Source organism: Eptatretus burgeri, chromosome 6 (genome assembly GCF_056783735.1).
Source record: "Eptatretus burgeri isolate ZD-2024b chromosome 6, Ebu_testis_v1, whole genome shotgun sequence".
NCBI lineage: Eukaryota > Metazoa > Chordata > Myxini > Myxiniformes > Myxinidae > Eptatretus > Eptatretus burgeri.
In genome coordinates, this window is record NC_140966.1 from 49,650,882 (window position 1) to 49,672,941 (window position 22,060).

The 22,060-nt window shown below is 45.3% G+C and overlaps 1 protein-coding gene across 2 annotated transcripts in view; it reads right to left on the bottom strand.

Moving 5' to 3' along the window:
* Positions 1 to 4,040: 4,040 nt before the first annotated feature.
* LOC147024741 (recombining binding protein suppressor of hairless) overlaps positions 4,041 to 22,060 on the bottom strand; it is a 102,002-nt gene continuing 83,982 nt past the window's right edge. The window contains exons 1-3 of one of the 2 annotated variants that reach the window (XM_085884958.1): positions 14,317 to 14,490; positions 9,775 to 9,852; positions 4,041 to 4,936 (exon numbers count right to left, since the gene is read on the bottom strand). In XM_085884958.1, the coding sequence (XP_085741084.1) occupies positions 4,736 to 4,936; positions 9,775 to 9,852; positions 14,317 to 14,331 (294 nt within the window). In that variant the 5' untranslated portion in view covers positions 14,332 to 14,490 and the 3' untranslated portion in view covers positions 4,041 to 4,735. Of the gene's footprint in view, positions 4,937 to 9,774; positions 9,853 to 14,316; positions 14,491 to 22,060 lie in introns of those variants that run through there. The other variant, XM_085884959.1, reaches the window with a different exon arrangement.

Consider the following 22,060-nt stretch of genomic DNA (forward strand, 5'->3'; position numbering starts at 1 on the left):
GACTGCAGGGCTCTTGATGCAACTGTTTTCTGGCCTGATACTTTTTACTGGCTTCCTCAGATTTGTGTGTGTCAACCTATTTTTCATTATTATGGAACCACCTGTAATTTTTAGCTTATCTGGAATTTTACCACAGCAGGAACCCTTTCGAAGCACATGGAAGTTGTTGCTGTTCATCTTTCGGCTGCTCCCGTTAGGGGTCGCCACAGCGGATCATCCGTTATGATCCGCATACTGATTTGGCACAGGTTTTACGCCGGATGCCCTTCCTGACGCAACCCTGGTCACCTCTTACGACACAGGGATCAGGATTTTGGGTTTCGCCATGATTCCGGGCTGCTCTACACCCTGCCCAGTGCAGAGCCCCAGTCCTCAAGCGATCCTCCAACCCAAGCCTCCGAGTAGCCGGATTACAGGCGCACGCCACTACGCCCGGTTTAGAAGCACATGGAAGGAGCAAAAAAAATGATATATACTATCGTAATATTTCTCGAAGCAATATGAAAAACATATAAAAGTACATTGAAGGAGCACCACCAGTAGCACCACCACCAGTAGCAACAACCTGGTGTTATAAAAGATCCATTTTCATGTGCTTTGCTTCATTTTACATCTCCATTGACAGATACATATGCAATCAGCTTGTGAAGTACAATGTACTGTCTTTTGATTAAATCTGTCAGTGAAGTGACAGATGGGTAGAGCTAGTGCTTACAAAGTTTACTTTTCATTTTAATAGTGCAAGTGGTTTAATCACTGATCCCTGCCAGATAGAGTGGGCATTGATCTCACTTTTTCAGCTCCCAGAGGGAACGGATGTTGCTATTACTAAAGGTAGACTCATCCATTCACCTGTCACATGAATGAGCAGGACCTCAAGCAGGGAGGGGGTGGGGGGGGGATTGACCTCATATTTCACCCCCAGTGGGTGTGGGTTTTTTCAGTTGTGACAATGGGTGAAGTGACAGGTTGTATTTGCTAGTTATTAATATTGGCTGACTCATTTTCCTAATAATGATTATCAATGGTCATGTTTTGTTTACAGGAATGAAGGTTTGGAGTGATCCTTTCGGTCCACCCAAGTGCTGAAAAAGCACTGAAGGATGACAGATAATGATGTTTTTAGTCCCTAATATTGTTACGAATATGGTAGCCATTTGCACACAACAGCCAGAGTCCCTGCAGTTCAGTTATTTCGATAAGTATGTGTTTATAGTTAGGGTCCCTTCCCTATGTTTAATGGGTGATTAAGTGCATGTGCGCTGCAAGTTATTTTTTAGTTAGAATTAATATCCAACAACAACAACAACATCCTCCTTCGCTCCTGCGACCATCGGCATTCCTCACGCACATGTGTGCCCAGCACAGACGTGGGCGGGGCTTCCATCGCCTCAGATCGGAGCCCCGCTCCAAAAAAAGGGCATGGAGTGTTTCCTCTGCCCAATGAGCGAAGGGCGAGCATCGCACGCGCGCCCCCCACCTAATGGGAAGCCAGAACGCCCAGGGAAAGAAGAATGTCTCGACCAAGCGACAAAGAAGAGAGAAGCGCCAAAACAGGCACAGAGACCCCGCCCAGAAGGGGTGTTTTTCACCGCCTACTGTGACCCTCCTCCAATCACGGCTGGCCACCACGAGACCCGAAACGCCCCTTCCAATCCGGAGGCCCTTCCCTTCCAATATGAAGCCATGGGCGTTAGATAAAATTATTCGGTCAGAAGACATCTTATATGAGGAAATCTTAAGAAAAAAAAAATGAATATCCTAAACCCCAAGCCACATGGTCAAACCAGGGGACAAAATTGGTCCATTTTAGAGCCCTCGGAGGCAAGGGCTTATGGTAAAACTTTTATAATTCATCACTTAACTGTATTATCCCAACAAAAATGTATCTCTGGATAGATAATGACCCTATAATCACTGTGTTGTGAGGAAAAAAATTCAAAGTTGTTCCATATTTTCAGGAGGGCTATTTTAGTTTCACCTTATTTTAGCTCGTTTTGGCCCAAAAGCAATTTTTAGCTTCCTATAGAGTGAGAAATATGCATCCCAGAGGCTATCTGATGCCATAATTGAAAAATTTGGATGACAATTAACAAATATTTGCAATATTAACTTTCTGGAGGAGTCCATTATAAAATTATAAGCCCCTGAAATTGAAAAAAAAATGCGTTTTTCACATTTGGCATTTTTGAGGTCAAATTTCAAAGGTCTCGAGAGATAGATATTTTTTAATCTATGAGGAATTGAAAGCTAATCTTTTGCATGGTGGGTAGAGCCATATAGATCTACATTTAAGAATTTTTCCAGCAAAATCTGAGGAGGTGACCTGGGGAGGTTTTTGAAATTTAGGTGAGTGGGCACGGAATGACCCAAGAGCATTTCCCTGACCTGGACATCTCGTCTTGCTGGAGAGCTGGTCTTGGGGAGTCTGTCTGGCTGGGCTTGGTCGTCATCTTCTTCCTCCTCCTCCGCCGCACGATCAAGCGCTCGAGAGACACCGTCCCCCCCCCCCGGCAAGAACCGAAAGGGGTCGCTCACCGGTGCCTGGATTTGGCTTGCCTCTCGCTGGGGCCTGGGTCCACTCGACTTGAAGACCGCACGTGGTGGACAGGTCCGAGCTTGGTCTCAATAAAGACCAATTGGTCTGGTCATTTTGGGGTATTTGTGTGTGCGCGTGTGTGTCCTGTGGGCCCCGTCTTTAAGTAGTAAACCGTTAAGTGCCTTTGCAGTATATAATTGCAATTCTCAATAGTCGGTTTAGCTCTGCCCTTACGTGCTTCCCTCATTACCCACCTATTGCATAAATAAAACCTCATTTGTTCAATGTTTCAGCTCGTTCGTGTCCATTCTTGCATTGACTGAGCGTGTCGCGTGCTGGGGAATTAGCAGGCCAACACTGTGGCCATTGTAACGGGACAATCAGACCGATAAAACCGCTCGGGACGCACACGGAACGAGCACGCTAAGCAGCTCGTTCCGTACGGGTGCTGTCGAGGGTGTGAAGACTCGGTAGATCGCCACGTGGTCTCTAGGTATTTTGAAGATTTGGCAAATAACCCTGTACCACGTGGTGGAAATATTGACCCTTCACGGTCCGAAAAAAGGACCCGTACTCTTCGGACTTTTCCGAAGAAGTACGATCTGAATTTCGGGCGATCGGTCGAGCCGACGCTGCAGCTCCATCTCGCGGTCGTGCTCGTGGCCGACCCCGCAACAATACTTTTTCAACCATTGTTTTCATCCACATGGAAAATGGCAAAAACATTCAACTATCATTAACATGATATACTCTCAAGGTGTTTTTTTAATTGCAAAGAATATATACGAACCACCTTACATTCCACCTTCAGTGGAGGTATCGACACTTCCAGTAAATTACACAATTTGTACCGTTGTTTATGAAAACATGTATGAGCATTGGTGGGCTGAAAGGATAATCCAGCATTATGCACACTTGCCTCTGAACTGTCTAGCCTGGGTTTGAATCTCGGCCCATCGATAACCTGACATCCCCGTGTTTCACAGGCAGGGCGATTCGTCAATGTGTGCAGTCCCTCCGACGGATGTTAAACAGGAGTCCCCTCTGCCAGCATTAGGTGGACGTTAAAGACTCCATAGTGTCCTTCATGAAGAATAGGCAAGTTATGGCTAGCACCATGGCCAAATTCCTGTTGAGAAAGGCAATGACAAACCACCCAGTATAACCATTGTGCAGGAAGCTACTTCACCAGTATCGATGCTCTGTGAAGAGTATGGTTGGTGTGTGAGAGAGAGTGATACGAGCATTGACGGCTAAGCTGGTTAAACCCTTCACATCACAGTACGTGCTGGTGAGGAAAAAGTCTGGAACCCTGCTAAAATCCAAGATTATTGGGCACCTCTTCCTGAAAATTGCAGCGTTCACTTGGCAGTTGACATTTATAAGGACCAGGGCCAGAACTCCATCAACCAAACCCATTATTGACATTACTTTTAGTGCAAGAAGTGCAAAAACAAAACTTAGCCATTGATTGGTACATCCTGAACAATATGAAGACAAGTTATATATATTAAAAAAAAGTTTATTATTTGTTCTGTATGAAACATCATTATCTGTGTTGGAGAAATTTAGTGCATTTCCTCACGAAAATTAGACATGATCTCAATTATCAAATAGCATTCTTTCATCTCTATCAATGGGCTGACAGGATGGCATGGAGGTACACATACTACCGTCTAAGCTGTTGCGAGAGTTTGAATCTCGATGCAGCTATAAACTGTCATCCCAGTGTTTCACAGGTAGGGTGATTCATCAATAGGTGTCCCGTCTGCCAGCATTTGTGGGACGTGAAAGATTCCATGGTGCCTTATGGAAAGTGTCGGAGAGCGATCGACGGCACCCTGAGCAAATTCCAAATTCCTGTCCGAACCAGCAAGAGGGCATTGCATCGGCGGCACAGCCACACCTTCAGCCAATGATGTTACCCCACAGCCTTGTGCTGCATACAAACGAAGAAGAATCTCTATCAATCATTTATTTTGAATGCCAGATCGTGATGGTAAAAGTAATCGTTCCTTTTTCTTTTTTTTTGAGGCGTTCTTATCATCACAGCTCCTCCCTGATATTACACAAGCAGAGAAATAGAGGAAGGTAGACATACATTGAAGACAAGTGGTTGTTCTAACCAGTTCAAATGCATTCAAGGATAGCACTGAGGCAAGACGTCCATCACTGTCGAAAGAGCGATGACAGTTCTCAATCTTCGTCATCTCCTTTAATGGCACGGAACCAGCTTTCTAGTGTCTCTCCCACATTGGGCAAGTTGTAATTCTGGGCAGCATAAGCACCAGTGATCAGACCCACGGAAGCTCCAAGGAAAGCAGCACCCCGGAGCCGACCGATCAATAATCCAATCAAGCATCCACGATAAAAAGGAGATGAAAGAACCACGCTTCCCTGCACGTGCACACAAAACAGCATGGTGAATAACTGTTCCTCTGGTGTCAACTTTCACCCAAAACCTACCTCCTCCCAGAATTCCTTTACTTCAGCTAAATACCAACCTCATACATTGTGCATCGCAGCAACAGAAAATAGAAGCATTTGCTTTTGAATCAGTGAGAATATTTTCTGAAATGGTCAAACAGTCTGAATCAAAATGCTTAAGTAAAACATTACAATACCAGTTACAATGATTTGTGGTTATGATTTTAAAATACTCATGATACCCACTGCCACTGGGAGCAAAAAGGTGTCAATACCCCCTCCCTTATTTTTTTGTGTGATAAACGGACAGACGGATGGACGTGTCTCCTTTTAGTGACTGTTCCTGGAGGGAATGGGTGTTATTAAGAAAAAGGTGTCGATAACCACTCCCTCCTGCACTGGGTCAGTGGCACTTGAACTTCGTTTGCAGGTGAAGATTGAAAGCCATCTCCCCGTTCTCGCCGGGAAGTGGGGGGGGGGGGTGTTATGTACCCATGACCTGACCATGGGTCCCTTGAGCACATATGCAAAATTTGGTGAAGATTGGCACAGCCATTTAAAATTCTATAATGATCAGACATACATATGTACAGACTGTACGTGCATACATACAGTGCCTTCAGAAAGTATCCACACCCCTTTACTTTTTCACATTTTGTTGTGTTACAGTCTGAATTTAAAATGGATTTAATTTAAATTTTTTGTCACTTACACAAAATATCCCGAATGACAAAGTTAAAACGGGTTTTTCAAAATTTTAATATATTAATTACTAATGAAGATATGAAATATCATCCCCTGGTGGAAACCGAGCACAGCTCATCACCCATTTAACACCATCCCTACTATGAAACATGGTGGTGGCAGCGTCATGCTATGGGGATGCTTTTCAGTGGGAGGGACTGGGAGACTTGTAGGAATGGAAGGAACAATGAATGGAGCCAAAATACAGGAAAATCATTGATGAGAACCTGCTTCAGAGTGCAAAAGACCTGAGACTGTGGCAAAGATTTACATTCCAACATTCTAACAACTCTCAAACCTCTCTCCCTCCTCAAAATCCTGGTGGCGTTTAATCAAATCTGTTTCTGGTGTATGTTCCCCCTCCATCCCTCCCTTACCTCAAATGGCCGCACTGCTGATTCCACACGTGATAAAGCTGAATGTCTAAACTCGGTGTTTGCAGCTAAATCTTGTGTCCTAAACCCATCACTATCTCTACCCACTTTACCCAGTCGCACCCAACTGTCCCTGGACTCTGTATCCTTTTCTCCTGACAAGGTGGAGAGCTTGCTTTCAAACCTCGAGTCAGATTCTGCAACCGGTCCAGACGGCATCAGCCCACGTGTCCTCAAAGCCTGCTCTTCTGCTCTTGCTCACCCTCTCTCTGTTCTATTCACCCTCTCATTTTCCCAAGGTCATCTGCCATCTGCTTGGAAATCTGCTAACATCACTGCCCTGCATAAAAAAGGTGCAAAAACAGATCCCTGTAACTACAGACCAATCAGCCTTCTCCCAATCATCAGCAAGGTTATGGAATCCATCATTGCTTCAGACATGAAATCCTTCCTCTTCTCCAATGGCTTGATTTCCAATCATCAATTTGGTTTCAGACCAGGTCACTCTACCCTGGATATGCTGCTACTGCTCTCCCATCAATGGATGGAGGTCCTCAATGCCAGACAGGAAATCCGAGCCGTATCCCTGGACATATCACGTGCTTTTGACACAGTCTGGCACCCTGCCCTACTCACTAAACTCTCTTCCCATGGTATTCAAGGCCATCTCCACTCATGGCTCGCAGACTTCCTCTCCTGTCGCAGTCAACGTGTGGCCCTAAATGGAGTTCTTTCATCCCCTCTTCCTGTGCAGGCTGGAGTTCCTCAAGGTAGCGTTCTGGGCCCTGTTCTTTTTCTGGTTTTCATCAATGATCTCTCGGACTCTCTGGAAAATCCTCTATTTCTCTTTGCCGACGACTCCACCCTCTGCCGTGCCATCTGTCATCCCTCAGACCGGCAAGCAGCAGCTTCTTCGCTCACTGCAGATCTGGATAAAATCACAAACTGGTCCAACACGTGGAACATGTCTTTCAATCCACACAAATCTCACACTCTCACTATGTCTCTTCGAAAGGACCGTTTACAAAACCCCCATCCACTTTCTCAACAATCCTCTGGAAGAAGTCTTTTCTTTCAAGCTTCTGGGTCTCACTATCTGCCATGACCTTTCCTGGGAAAGTCACATTTCCAACCTTGCCTCAAAAAGCCAGTCGCCGACTGGGAATCCTCCGTCGTGCAAAAGTGCTTCCTCGGCCCTCTTGAGCTCCTGACTACTTACAAAGCTTTTGTGCGTAGCCTGATGGAGTACTGCTCTCCCCTCTGGGCTGGTGCTCCTGCCTCCCACCTTTCTCGACTTCACGCTGTCGAAACCAGGGCTTTTAAGATCATTGGCATCTCCCGCAATGAAGCTGAGTCTTTGGGCCTCTCACTCAATCACCGCACGTTGGTCGGTCGTCTTTCTGTCTTCTACCGACTCCTCTCCAGCCTTGCCCCCTGCTCTCTCTGCGATTTGTCCCAACCACATTTCCACAGGGCGCTCAAGGTCCGCCAACAACCCCTTCTGGTAAAACTACCAAAATCACGAATCACTGCTCATCTTCACTCTTTCATTCCTCTTTTTCCCGCCTTTGGAATAAAGTTCCTCACTCTATTCTTTCCCATTCTTCCCTCCAGTCTTTCAAAACAGCTGGTCACCACCACCTCTTATCTTCCCCCATCCAAATCCTCGATCTTTTCTACCCCCCGTAATCCACCCAAGCCCACTTCCTTCAATTCTCCTGCTTTCCTTCCTGAAAGTCCCTGTAATGTCCATCTTCTCCTCGCCATGTTCCCCGTCCCATCCCCATCCCTCTCCCTTCCACAGTTCACCTGTGTCTGTTCCCCAATGTTTTGTCCCTTCCACTCCCACCCCTCTTGTCTCATGCCTCCTTGCTGTGAGTTGTGTGTTAGCTCTCATACGAGCCTCGACCAAGGTATACAAAAAAAAAAAAAAAAAAAAAAATAAAAAAAAAATGTCTTGCATCAATAAGTATTTAACCCCTTTGCTATGACACTCCAAATTGAGCTCAGGTGCATCCAATTTCCTCTGATCATCCTTGAGATGTCTCAACAACTTGATTGGAGTCCACCTGTGGCCAATTCAATTGATTGGTCATGATTGAGAAAGAAGCACCTTTCTTAATAGGGTCCCACAGTTGGCAGTGCATGTCAGAGCAGAAACTCGACCATGAAGTCGAAGGAACTGTTCATAGAACTCTGAGATAGAATTATGGAGGCATAGATCTGGGGAAGGGTATGTAACCATTTCTTGAGTGTTGAAAGTTCAAGAGCACAGTGAGCTCCATCGTTAGGAAATGGAAAGAATATGGAACTACCCAGACTCTTACTTTACTGGAGCTGACCGTCTGACCAAACTGGGCAAGAAGGACCTTGGTCAGGGAGGTGACCAAGAACCCAATGACCACTCTGACAGAACTACATAGTTCCTTAGCTGAGATGGGAGAATTTTCCGGAAGGACAACAGTCTCTGCAGCACTTCACAGATTTATGCTTTATGGGAGAGTGGTCAGATAGAAGGCACTCCTGAGAAAAAGGCACAGGACAGCACATCTGGAGTTTGCAAAATGGCACGTGAAAGACTCTGAGAGCATGAGGCAAAATATTTTGTGGTCTGATGAAATGAAAGTTGAACTCTTTGGCCTGAATGCAAAGTGCTACGTCTGGTGGAAACCGAGCACAGCTCATCACCCATTTAACACCATCCCTACTATGAAACATGGTGGTGGCAGCGTCATGCTATGGGGATGCTTTTCAGTGGGAGGGACTGGGAGACTTGTAGGAATGGAAGGAACAATGAATGGAGCCAAAATACAGGAAAATCATTGAGGAGAACCTGCTTCAGAGTGCAAAAGACCTGAGACTGTGGCAAAGATTTACATTCCAACATTCTAACAAATCCATTTTAAATTCAGGCTGTAACACAACCAAATGTGAAAAAAATGAGGGGTGTGAATACTTTCAGAAGGTACTGTACATAAAGACAGATAATTGCCTTAGTTTAGTTTGATTAGCAGAATACCCACCCTATGGGCGATATTGTTCGAAACGTACACCACGTTCTTCTGACACATCCCTTTATTTGGGCACTCTATAAGCAACAGACCGCTGCTCGATCGCTCCCAAAAATAAAGAAAATAACCTGGGTTACGTACAAGAAGCAAAAACATGCATAGGCATCCTGTTGATGTGCATGGATAATGCATCATGGTTATTTAGGTCAGATAATTCCAATTGCACTGGCCCATAGGCTGACACCAGAGGCCTAAGGTCGATACGTACCGTCTCCTTCACAAGGCTCATGACGCCTTTTGACTCTAACCTTTTGATACTTGATCCTTTTAAGTCGCTTAGGCTGTTTTACACTGAATGGAAAACTTGTAGGGAGGGCATGGCGATTGTGAATGAGACACTTCCGAAGACGTCTTCGGCTTACCATAATGGCGGACGTACGATTTTTTTTTTCAGGTTGTAATTGTGGGTGGCATCAGGGCAGCTGTCCAACCAATTGGTGAAGAGCAGACATATATACATAATACATACATACACTTGCTCCATGATAAATAGATAATATTGGTACATGCCAATCAAGGTTTTTTTTTTAACATAATAAGTGATGCATCATCACTTCTCTCCCAGTTAGCCAAGGCCTAACAATACAGAACATAGCTTCCCTCATCTCGAGTTCCTCACCTCTCCTTCAATCCTATCCCGTACTTGTTCCAGCTGGTCTCGCAGATCTGCGAGGTCCCGGAGTTGCCGCGATGTATCCTGCATGGTGAACAGTTACATGAACTTTTACTTTCAGATCACCAAGGTAAAATAAAACGATGTGCATGCGTGTGACCGAGATACAGGTGTATCAAATTGACTAACTGATGCAATCTCTCAAAACCATGTGTCACATCCACCAATGCTGATTGATTCATGGTCATCAGGGAACATCTGCCACTCGCTATTCTGCCGAGAGGCCCATCAGCAGGTCTGGAGTGCTGCGGATGTTAGCTATAATTAAATATCTTGCTTTCCTATTGATCCATACCTGATGAAATCAGCTTCTACTCAGACTTGCTTTAGAGATGCAATTTGCAAGTCCACAGATAAAAGTAACAGGTCATGAATGTCTCTATAGTTTATGAAACACATAAAGATTCTAACCAGAACTTGTCATGGTCACTGCTGATGTTTTGATTAATCAGTGCAGTACTTGGACATTCCTCAATTCATTCATATTGTTGTGGTTTTGTGTGCACTGGATCTGAAGGGTGATCCAGGAGTTTGGTACGGGGCCTGGGTGTGCATTTTGGCTCATGAGGGGGGGGGGTGGCGGGTGTGCATTGCTGTCCGGCATTCAGCCTGCACTCGGAGCACGTTTGGGGCCAGGAAGCCAGCTTATACACGATGTTGAGTCAGGAGCTATGGGCCGGGTCATGCCGGATGTGCGAATGAGACCGTTTCCGGCCGCGAGAGCCTGGCAGGGCGTGGCTTGGGCCACTGTGGCCCATTGGAGGAGTGGGATTCAGGTCACAGCGCATCGCCTTCGGGTCGTCACCTTATAGTGCAGGATATAGTCTTATATATATAGTCACCTTATAGGCTTATAAAATCACCTTATAGTCACCTTATAGGCTTATAAAAGGAGTGCAGAGCCGCTCACTCTTCTTCGCCGCATTCTTCTCTGCTCATCTCGGCTCTGTGTTGGCTGCTCCTTGTTGCCTCTTCACTCGCGGTTGGTATGTGACTGAGACATGCTTATTCCGGAGAACCAGTGTGAAGCACACATTGCCACGAGCCCCGGCAAAGTGACTAAGCCGCAGATAACATGCCAACTCTCGAGGTGGGAACGCTCAAGCGGAGCGTCCCATGGAGGTACACTATACACCAGCACAGTGTTTATCAACCTTTTTTGTCCCACGCCCCACTGATTTTCAAAAAAATCATATGCCCCACCATGATTGGAGACACTACAGTATATTGTTACGAATTCTGGCCCGCCTGGCGTGCGAGCAATTGCGTAACTCCAATCGCAACCGCGTCGCCCACCGGACGGACAATTCAGTCGTGACCCTCCTGGAACTACCGCCAGGAGCCAGTCACGGGTGGGGGTTTAACCTCACCACGATCGTGACAATTGCCCACCCGCGCAGGATAGGGTTGCTCGCCAAATTTGACCTACCTAAGTACCTGCGCGAGTAGTCGACCGGGCGATTGTACCTCGCCACAGGTCGGCCGAGGACACGAACCGCTTAAGCGGTCCGTTCCGTGCTACAGCGATAACCGAGCGGTGTTATCGCCGACCTCGACGGATGTGATTCTCTTCGTTACCCGGGTGTTCAAACCCTACTACTCATTCCACGATGCAAGATGGCACTTTCAATGTGGTGAAAGGAGGACGCGACAAACGGGATACGTTGCACACAAGGACATTTATTTACAACAACACGTATACAGTCATGCAATATACAAGCGACAAATAGAAGGCAAAAGCAATACCACCGACTACGATTATTATTTACAAGCACAGTCACTTACACAGTTTCTACTTGGCAGGACACGGCCCCACAGCATGCATACAAAAACAAAGAAAAACCCTCCACATAGGCAGGGAGGTAGACGGGGTTCGTAAATCTTTATGGCACGGGACCTGGAGGACCGAACGTGTCCCGTGAGACCGAAGGGTCTTACCCGCGCCCTCGTGGCGAGACGGTGGCCAAGTCGCGACGTCGACTCCCCACGGCCTTGCGTAGCCGCGCCTGACCTCGGGCCGCTGGCGTGGTCAGCGAGCTCTCTCCGCGTTGCTGCTGTTGCTTTCACGACCAAACAAGAAAAGACTGAAGGGCAGAAGTGGCTTCAGGACCAGAGAGAGAGAGAGCGGATGATGGACCACAGGGCGAGAGCTCATGGACCAGAGAGAGCGAGCCTCGTGCGCGTCCGCCCTTTTATAATCCGAGGCTCCGCCCTTCGCCCCACCCCGCTTCTGGCTCCACCTCCCTTTGAGAAGGTTCCCAAAAAGGGGCGTTCCCTCGCCCCGACCGCCTCACGCTGTTCATCCACCAATCGGCGGCGAGCTGCCCTCCCCCTGCCTCCGTCACACTCCTCGGAGAAACAGGCGGGAAAAATCCGCGCGCCCATCGGAACTCTTTTGGTTTCCTTTTTCGTTCGACGGTTTTCAACGCGGCTTGTTGCTTGCGTGGAGGTTTGTTCAAAATAACAATAGAAAAATAAAAACGGCTATCTCAAAGAGTCACAGCCCGGTGAACACGAAGAATTCCCTTTAAACAACGGTGGGGACCTATCTGAACACTCACTTACCGGCATTGCTAATCTCAGGACCTTTTATGGTGCATTGCGAATTTCCATAGCCGTAACAATATACTACATATGTATTCAAAAGGCTTTATTAAAACTTTATTGCAAATTTTATTCAATTGCTACTCACTTCAATGGGAGCCCTGCCCTTGACGCTGGCTGCAGCTTTGTTTGATTCGAGGAACCAATTTTGTCAGTTTCAGCCTTAAATCACCACGTTTCGTGAATTCCAGTCGATTTCTCTGAGCTTGCAACAAATCGGTAACAACACTAAATCCACATTCGACTCAATAAGATGATGGAAAATTTATCAATACTTCCCTTGCCAAAGTAGTCAAGTTTGGGTATTTCTTTTCGCTCTCCTCAGACAGCCACATCATTGTTCCTTTGATCATGAAAAGACTTTTCACAGACTCATCTTGTTGCAACTCGCATAACTCCTCTTGGTATTGCTCTGGAACTTCAGATAAATCCACCAGAAATGGCTGAGTCAACCAAGAAGGGAACTCAGCAAAGCTATGAAAGCGATCGTATATTGAATTCATTCATTCTGAATCCTCATGCCTCACCAAAAATCATGAGCAGCAATGTGGAGGAATGATTAGAACGTCCGCTCTGAGTCTGGACGGCGGCGGTTTGGAGCAGCCCGACCCTGCCTCGTCCCAACACCTAAAAGTGGTACGTGCCGCTTCCCGCTCAGCATTTAAAAGGATAGAGCACCATAGCTTGGCAGTCATAACGCAGGCTTTCATGGGACTAATGAAAACAGATATTTAATACGCTTGGATTACGCCTCGGCCCCTTCGTAGTCTCGAATTGAAATCAACAAACAAACTAACAAAGGGTCCACCTACTAACAAAGGGTTGACCGACTAACAAATGGTCAACCTACTAACAAAGGGTCCACCCACTAACAAAGGGTCCACCCACTAACAAAGGGCCCACCCACTAACAAAGGGTCCACCCACTAAACAAAGGGTCCACCCACTAAACAAAGGGTCCACCCACTAACAAAGGGTCCACCCACTAACAAAGGGTCCACCCACTAACAAAGGGTCCACCCACTAACAAAGGGTCCACCCACTAACAAATGGTCCACCCACTAACAAAGGGTCCACCTAACAAACAAAGGGTCCACCTAACAAACAAAGGGTCCACCTAACAAACAAAGGGTCCACCCACTAACAAAGGGTCCACCTAGCAAACAAAGGGTCCACCCACTAACAAAGGGTCCACCCACTAACAAAGGGTCCACCCACTAACAAAGGGTCCACCTACTAACAAAGGGTCCACCCACTAACAAAGGGTCCACCCACTAACAAAGGGTCCACCTAACAAAGGGTCCACCCACTAACAAAGGGTCCACCCACTAACAAAGGGTCCACCCACTAACAAAGGGTCCACCGAACAAAGGGTCCACCTAACAAAGGGTCCACCTAACAAACAAAGGGTCCACCCACTAACAAAGGGTCCACCGAACAAACAAAGGGTCCACCTAACAAAGGGTCCACCTAACAAACAAAGGGTCCACCCACTAACAAAGGGTCCACCTGCAGTCGGGAGTGCAAGTCGACCTCAAACAAGGAAAATGGCCCATTTGGCCCATCATGGCCGTGGTGCACTCCAGGGTTATTTTTTTTTTTTTTGCGAGTTTTAAACGAATCTTCTGGAAATGTTCAGTGAAATCGAAATAACCCGATGATGATCGGGGACCCAACTTGTATAGTAAATGTCAAGCCGGTCCACGAGATTACCCTGAGGCTGAAGGTTGAGCACACAGGCTCAGGGCGAGTTTAATCATCCCGTGCATTGAAGTAAAACGATAAACACATCCTGCACCAAAATCAAACAAATGTAAATGACCGCGAGCCGGATATACAGGACACACGAACAAGCAGGAAATTCGCCCCCATTCAAATGACTGACCTTATCACCCGCCATGACACCCGCCCGCGATCTTCTCGTGTCCTGTTTCTACTTTGGTGGCTCGTTCATTGGAATTAATGCTTTTCAGGCAGTTTTTTTTTAAACGACGATTGTGAACAAAGTAACTTTTAAGTTAGAGGGAATTTTTTTTTTTTACCTCACGAAGAAAACCAGATAGACCAGACGCGAATCGCTACTAATACACCGCCCAATGCACGAGGTAGTGGTGTGTGTGTGTGTGTGAATGTTTTTATGGAGTTTTCTGTGCAGTGTGACACCAAAATGATCATCATGATCTCCTGAGTTGATAACGCTAATTAACTACAAAATAAATCCGGAAGAATTCCGACGTTTTAAACGCACGCCACGTAAAGGTGTATAGAGCAGCTTAATAGGTCCTTCCACGGCCTGGCCTTATAATTCCAAAACAAATAAAAAACAATAACATTGAAAACAAAGCATATATTAATTAATACTAATAATATTAACAATAATAATAGTAGTATCATTTGGAAAATTTATAATAACTAATGTAAAATCTCCCCCCTTGGACCGAACACAAATGTTAAATGTGCTCGGTGAAAGGCAAGCTAACACTCAAGTAGTACGAATACAGCAGGTCGGTATGTCACAAGGGCCTGAAGAGCAATAAAAATTTGGTCCAACGGGTCCACGAGTTCGTAAAAATGATTGCGTCTCAAAATGAAATATTTTGCATACAATTCTGAAGCTCGTATAAGAACGAACACACACAATGTATAACAAAGGGAGCATGAGACAAGAGGCATGGGAGAGGGAAGCACAAAACAGTAGGGAACAGAGACAATGAGGAGATCTGTGGAAGGGAGAGGGATGGGGCGGGAAACATGAGTAAACAAGATGGACACGACAGGGAATTTCAGGAAGGAAAGCAGGGAATATGAAGGTGGTGAGTTTGGGGGTGGATTAACGGGGGCAGAAAAGATCATGGTTTTAGATGGGGGAAGATAAGAGATGGTGGTGAACAGCTGTTTTGGAGACCTGGAGGGAAGAGTTGGAGTAGATAGAGTGTGGGAGTTTGTTGCAAAGGTGGGGGAAAAAAAGAGGAATGAAAGAGTGAAGGTGAGCAGTGATTCTTCATTTTGGTAGTTTCACCAAAAGGGGGTTGCTGGTGGGCCTTGAGCACCCTGCGGTAATATGGGGGTGGGCAGATCACAGACAGAGCGGGGGGAGGGGGGGCGAGGCCGGAGAGGAGACGGTAGAAGGCAAAAACCACCAACCTACCTGCGGTGAGAGTGAGAGACCCAAAGACGGCTCTTCATCGCGGGAGATACCAATGATCCTAAATGCTTTAGTTTCCACAGCGTGAAGCCGAGAAAGGTGAGAAGCGGGAGCAGCAGCCCAGAGGGGCTGTCAATTTCAAGTCAATCAGATGAAAATGCAGGTAAAGCCAATGCTGCTCTTCAAATTGCCAAATCCACCTCCCCCTCCAACAGCGTCATCATTATCATCCCGAGCTAAGCATTGTGGTTTATATTGTTGCGAATCTGGAAGCCATGAGCACACAACATTCAGGTCCTATAGCTCAGTTATTTCAATAAGTAAATGTGGATAGATAGCTCCCCTTTCCCTTGTCTAATGGGTAATTAAATGTTCCTGTGCTGTGGAGTTATTTTAATAATCAGGTTTTTCTTCTTTTATTTACACCACCAACGATAACAACACCAACGATAACAACAACACCAACAATAACAACAACACCAACAAGAACAACAACACCAACGATAACTACAACTGTGATGAAATAAAGAATGAGGTGACGCGCGATCACGTGTCGCGCAGCTCGCACACGGGACAGATAAAACCGAGATGCCGCGCGGTCGGTGGGATTGTCCCTGGGGCATTGTCATTTACGGCGGTGGTTCACTTGGTGCTCGTTGAATGGTGAGAATTGAGAGTATACCGGACTCCATGCTTATGCTGGCTAATTGCTGATTTATTTTGCGGTGATCGACTGCACGTGTATTCCTTGCTGCACATGCATTCCTTTATGTGTCTGTAGAGTCAGCTTCAATCAAGTGAAATAAAGCCTTATACTCCGAAGGTTTTCCCCTCGCATTCACTTCAACAACACCAACGATAACAACACCACCAACGATAAGAACAACACCAACGATAACTACAACACCAACGATAACAACACCAACGAAAACCCTCTGCTCCCGGCATTCTCCGCACGCTCGCTGAAATGCGGGTGTGTTCAGAATGCATTCGCGAACTGAATTCCATTCCCTAATATGGACATGAATCGGCTCGCTTGGGCACTCCAAGAGGTGGGATGCGACAGCCCCCACCCAACGATGAGCGAACTGAATTCCATTCCCTAATATGGACATGAATCGGCTCGCTTGGGCACTCCAAGAGGTGGGATGCGACAGCCCCCACCCAACGATGAGCGAACTGAATTCCATTCCCTAATATGGACATGAATCGGCTCGCTTGGGCACTCCAAGAGGTGGGATGCGACAGCCCCCACCCAACGATGAGCGAACTGAATTCCATTCCCTAATATGTACATGAATCGGCTCGCTTGGGCACTCCAAAGGGTGGGAGGCGACAGCCCCCACTGACAGCGAACAAGTCACGCCGGAAGCGAGACGCACACCAGAGGGATAAAAAGGGAACGGAGAGACAGAAGTGGGTTCGTTCTTTGCTTTTCTTGGTTGGTGGTTCTGGCTCTTCTGGGTTCTTGTTCTTGGTTGTTCGGAAAGCATGGAAGGTGGTTGTTGGTTCTTCGGTTGAATTGACTGAGCGGATTGTGAAGGATCGGCACCTCATCTACACGAGCACGTATTCTGGAGCGCGAGAGGATCCGCCGGAGCTTGGGAAGCTGATCGCAGCTCGCCGGTGTCTGGATTCAGCTCACCCTCGCTGGTGCCCGGTTCGAACAACGCGAAGACCACATGAAGTGGACAGGTCCGAGGCAGAATCTGGTCTTCAGCTCGTTCCTTCCATCCGGGCAGAAGGCCTCAATAAAGACCATTTTGGTCCGATTCTTTTGGGTGTGTGCGTATGTGTGTTTGTGGCGCCAGTATCATAAGTAATGAATTGTTAAGTGCCTTGCTGTACATACTTGCTTATCAATATTCGGATAACTCTGCCCTTACGTGCTCCCCTCATTTCCTTATTGTTAATAAATAGTCCCATTTGTGAAATGTATCTGCTCGTTCGTGTCCTTTCCCCCATTGGCTTAGCGTGCTGCATGTTGGAAAATTAGCCAGGCTGTTGCCGCTGTAACGGGATATTTGGATCGACGGATCTCGGCGATCAACCGCTCGGGTCGCACACGGTTCAAGTACGCTAAGCGGCTCTTTCCGTACCGGTGCCGTCGAGGGTGTGAAGACTCGGTAAATTGCCACGTGGAAATCTAAGTATTTTGAAAATTGGCAAATAATCCTGTACCACGTGGTGGAAATATTGACGCTTCACGGTCCGATAAGGGACCCGTACTTTTCCGAAAAGATACGATCTAAATTCCAGGCGATCGGTCGAGCCGACTCTATTGCTCCACCTCGCGGTCGTGCTCACAGCCGATACCCGGACCCGCAACAATATTTACAGCAGAGAAGGTAATGTTCTTATCTTCACACTCTTCTGTTTTGGAATAAATTTGAAAGATAAAAGTCTTGTGTTTTTGTTTATTTTATTTGCGTTTATTACCTCCGCCACCGAAAGTGAAGGAGGTTATGTTTTTACCCCTTTCTGTCTGTTTGTGTGCAGGATATCTCAAAGAGTTGTAGAAGGATCCAGATGAAATTTTGTGGACAGGTTCGGTGTGTGACAACGACTAACTGATTAGATTTTGGTGAAGATCAGGATCTGACTACGAGAATTTTTAAGTGATTCTTCACCATTGAGATAGGCCAAAAACGATATTTAGCACGATATCTCAAAAAGTTGTGCATGGGTTCTGACGAAACTTGGTGGACATGTTGGGTGTGCGACAAGGAAGAATCGATTCAATTTTGGTGAAGATCCGAATCCGGATGTGATAATTTTTAAAGTGGTTCTTCACCATTGAGAGATAGGGCTAAACCGATATAGAGCACGATATCTCAAAAAGTTGTGGACGGATTGCCACACGTTGTGTGTGGCAAGGACGAATTGATTCAATTTTGATGAAAATTTGAATCCGGATCTGGACACGAGAATTATTTAATTTCTAAAGTGATTCTTCACCATTGAGAGATGGGGCCAAAAATGATTATATAGCATATTTCAAAATTGTAATGGGCCAGATATGTTCTCGTGGATCAGGCATTGCGTGGCAGAGGTGTGCGCTCCACCGTATGCCCTTCAAGTTTCAATTGTGATGCATTTGTTACCTCTGCCACCGAAGGTGAAGGAGGTTATGTTTTCACTTCTTTCTGTCTGTTTCTTGCAAGATCAAAGATCTTTCAAGTGTATTGGTCAGGCGATTTTGTTATTCTGTCTATCGCTACAGGTCACAATTGTAAAGCGATCATCATCAAACTTTACCAAGTTGTAGAGGTAGTCTCAACTGAGAAGTTTATTGATTGGTCAAATTTCACTTTTGATGCAAAAATTAATTAATTTTTCATCCGATTGACTTGAAATTTGAACAAGATTTGCATAGTCCGTCACAGATTTTGAAAACTATTTTTGAGGTCAAAAGGTCAAGGGTCAACCTTCCAAAATCATAAATTTCAATCTGAAAAATAATCAATTTTCATCCAATTGACCTGAGCTTTAATTAAGATTGTGAATTTTAATCTCATTGAAATGGACAATTTGATGTATCCATGGCAACCTTTGGAAAAGGGGGTGGGGGTGGATTTTGCAAGTATCGTGCTCTACATGACGTCTTCCTCTTGTTTGTCTGTCTGTCTATGAGCAGGATATCTAAAAAAAAAGTTGCGGATGGCTTTGGATGAAACTTGGTGGACAGGTTGGGTGTGACAAGTACGAATTGTTTCAACTTTGGTAAAGATCTGGATTTGGATCCGGATACAAGAATTATTTAAATTGATTCTTCACTATTGAGAGATGGGGCCCAAAAACGACACGTTGGGTGTGTGATAGACGAAGTGATTAGATTTTGGTGAAGATCTGGATCTGGATACTATAATTTTTCAGTGATTCTTCACAATTGAGAGAGAGGGACAAAAATGATATATACGGTAGTATGATATCTCAAAAAGTTGTGGACAGATCCTTTTGAAACTTGAACAGGTTGGGTGCGTGACTCCACCAAAATGATTTGATTTTGGCGAAGATCCGATTCCGGATCTGGATATGAGTTATTTACTTTTTAAAGTGATTCTTCACCATTGAGAGATTGGGCCAAAAACGATTATATAGCATGATATTTCAAAAATGTATTGGGCTCAATATGTTCTTGTGGATCAGGCATTACATGGTGGAGGTATGCGCTCGACCGAGTTCCTTTCTAGTTTCAATTGTGATGCATTTATTTTTGGCTGCCACCCACCACCTTCTATATTTTCTCGAACCCCTGGAGCTAACACCCTTTTCGTATTGGCCCCTCATTTTAACTGTAATAGTTTTATCTCGGCATTTTCCAGGAACATATACCCCACAATATTTAAGGGTTTACTCGACTACATTGTTTCCTTTACCATGCCATTTAAAATATAATTAAACCTACTTAATTTTGGGGTAAATTTTTGACTGCCTTGGTTCTTTTGGGGTGATCAAGAAAGACCTGTCAAAGGTTTGATTGGCTACGGTTCTCAACACTGCACTCCTGACTGTGGCCCATGCCAAGCTTGCTCGGCGCAATTCGAATCACGACGTGCGACGCCTAATTGGCGGAGTGGTGGGCCGATTTGGACTCCTAATCCGTACTGAATCGCAAAATTTAGACTGAGATATGGCGTGGGAAGACCCCAAAGTGGTCAAACCTTACAATTGTGTTGGGGGGGGGGGGGGACTTACCAGATTCGACCAGAACAATAGGTTGTAGTCAGATCTTAAGCTACTGGAAATCCACCATTATTCAACAGTAAAATATTTGAGAAATTGACCTAAAAGGGATAAAAGCACACTGTAGAACTGCTCTTAGTTAGGAACATGTGAAGATGCCAATTGGCTTTACTAACACCAACATGAACACACACACACACACACACACACACACACACACACACACACACACACACACACACACACACACACACACACACACGTAAAATCCTCAAAAAATGAGACCAAACGAAATGAGCAGGCAGGCAAACAAGCGCTTCCGTTTTGTATTGTTGTGCTTTTTGTATTCAAACCTAGGCCCAGATGAGGGCGCTAGTAGCACCCGAAGCATGAGAAAGCAACAGAATGAGCCATGGAAAGGCAGGGAGATATGGGCTTTACACAATCACCTGCTAAGTCAGAAGCTCATCACCCTATCCCAAGATAGGTATAGTTAGGATTAGCAGTTTTGGGTCAATATTTGGGGCTTCGGATAATGGCGGTGACAGACATGTCTGCTTAAGGCATGTGGGTGAGGCTGTGTGGCCCCTTGGAGCGCTTCCTTTGGGTGTAACTAGCTGCAATAGGCCTCAGTTGCAAAAAGACACAAATTCTGTACACATCCTTTACAAAAAAAACAAAAGTAAAAAAAAATAAAATAAAATAAAAACCTCAAAAAAAGAAGTTATAAAATTCTCTAGAGGCATCTATATAAGGTTTTTTTTTAAGGAAATAAAAAAATGCAACGATTCTTTGTAATTTTTTTTTTTATCAACACACCCTCTTGCCATTTTGATATTCAAATAAAAAAACTACGACCCTTTTCCACATTGAGCCAAACTTTCCCAAATATGCATGGCGGCTGCTTTTCCACCCACTTCATGTTTTAGGGGATTCTTCCATACTTTCAAAGAATTCAAAAGGAAGAAAAGTAGATTACAAATCCTGATAAATTGGGAAAAAGAAGTGAATGGAGAAGCTGGAAGAAGTGAATGGAGAAGCTGGAAGAACTTCCACCACCCTCCTCCCACACCCCATCCCTCCAACATCCAATCATTCTTTCTTCACCAGTTTTGTGCTACACAATTGGTCATTGAATCAAGTGTGAGCAAGGCACAGGGGCTTAAATAACCAATTCCAAAAATATTTTTCTACTCCCCTCTCCTCAATGTCTCTCCAGATAACCCTCTACCCTAACATTTACATCTTACCCACTCAATTCCATATCCTATGCCAAAAAAGTATCTTGCTTGCCATATTAAACATTTTCTGACTCTTCCCAGCATTATGTTACAAGTTACATTTGACTACACTTTTCATTCCAAAAACACATCGCTATTCCGTCCCTCACACTCCTCTCTGCATCTCACATCTATGTTCCCCATATTTGGCTAAATGACAAAGGCAGCTTTGCATGGCAGGCTGAGCTACACAGTATCAAAGTTACACAGACAACAATATTATAACAATAATATTATTATTAATATAACTATAACAAAAGCCCTTGCACTGGGCATGATGTGGCTGGCTTTGTTTGCAAGGCAGGTATACAAGACAGACATGGTTTGCTAACAGTAGAGCAAAGGGCACTTGTAAATGCTTAGTCTGTCCTTAGATCATAGAAAAAGAAAACTTAAAACCTCTCCTTCACTGTCTGTCTTCCTGTCTACCTAATAATTTTAAAGGTAAGAGAAACAATGGAAGAATCCGAGAAAAAATGGGATGGGAACAGACACACAATGGGGAACAGAGACAAAAC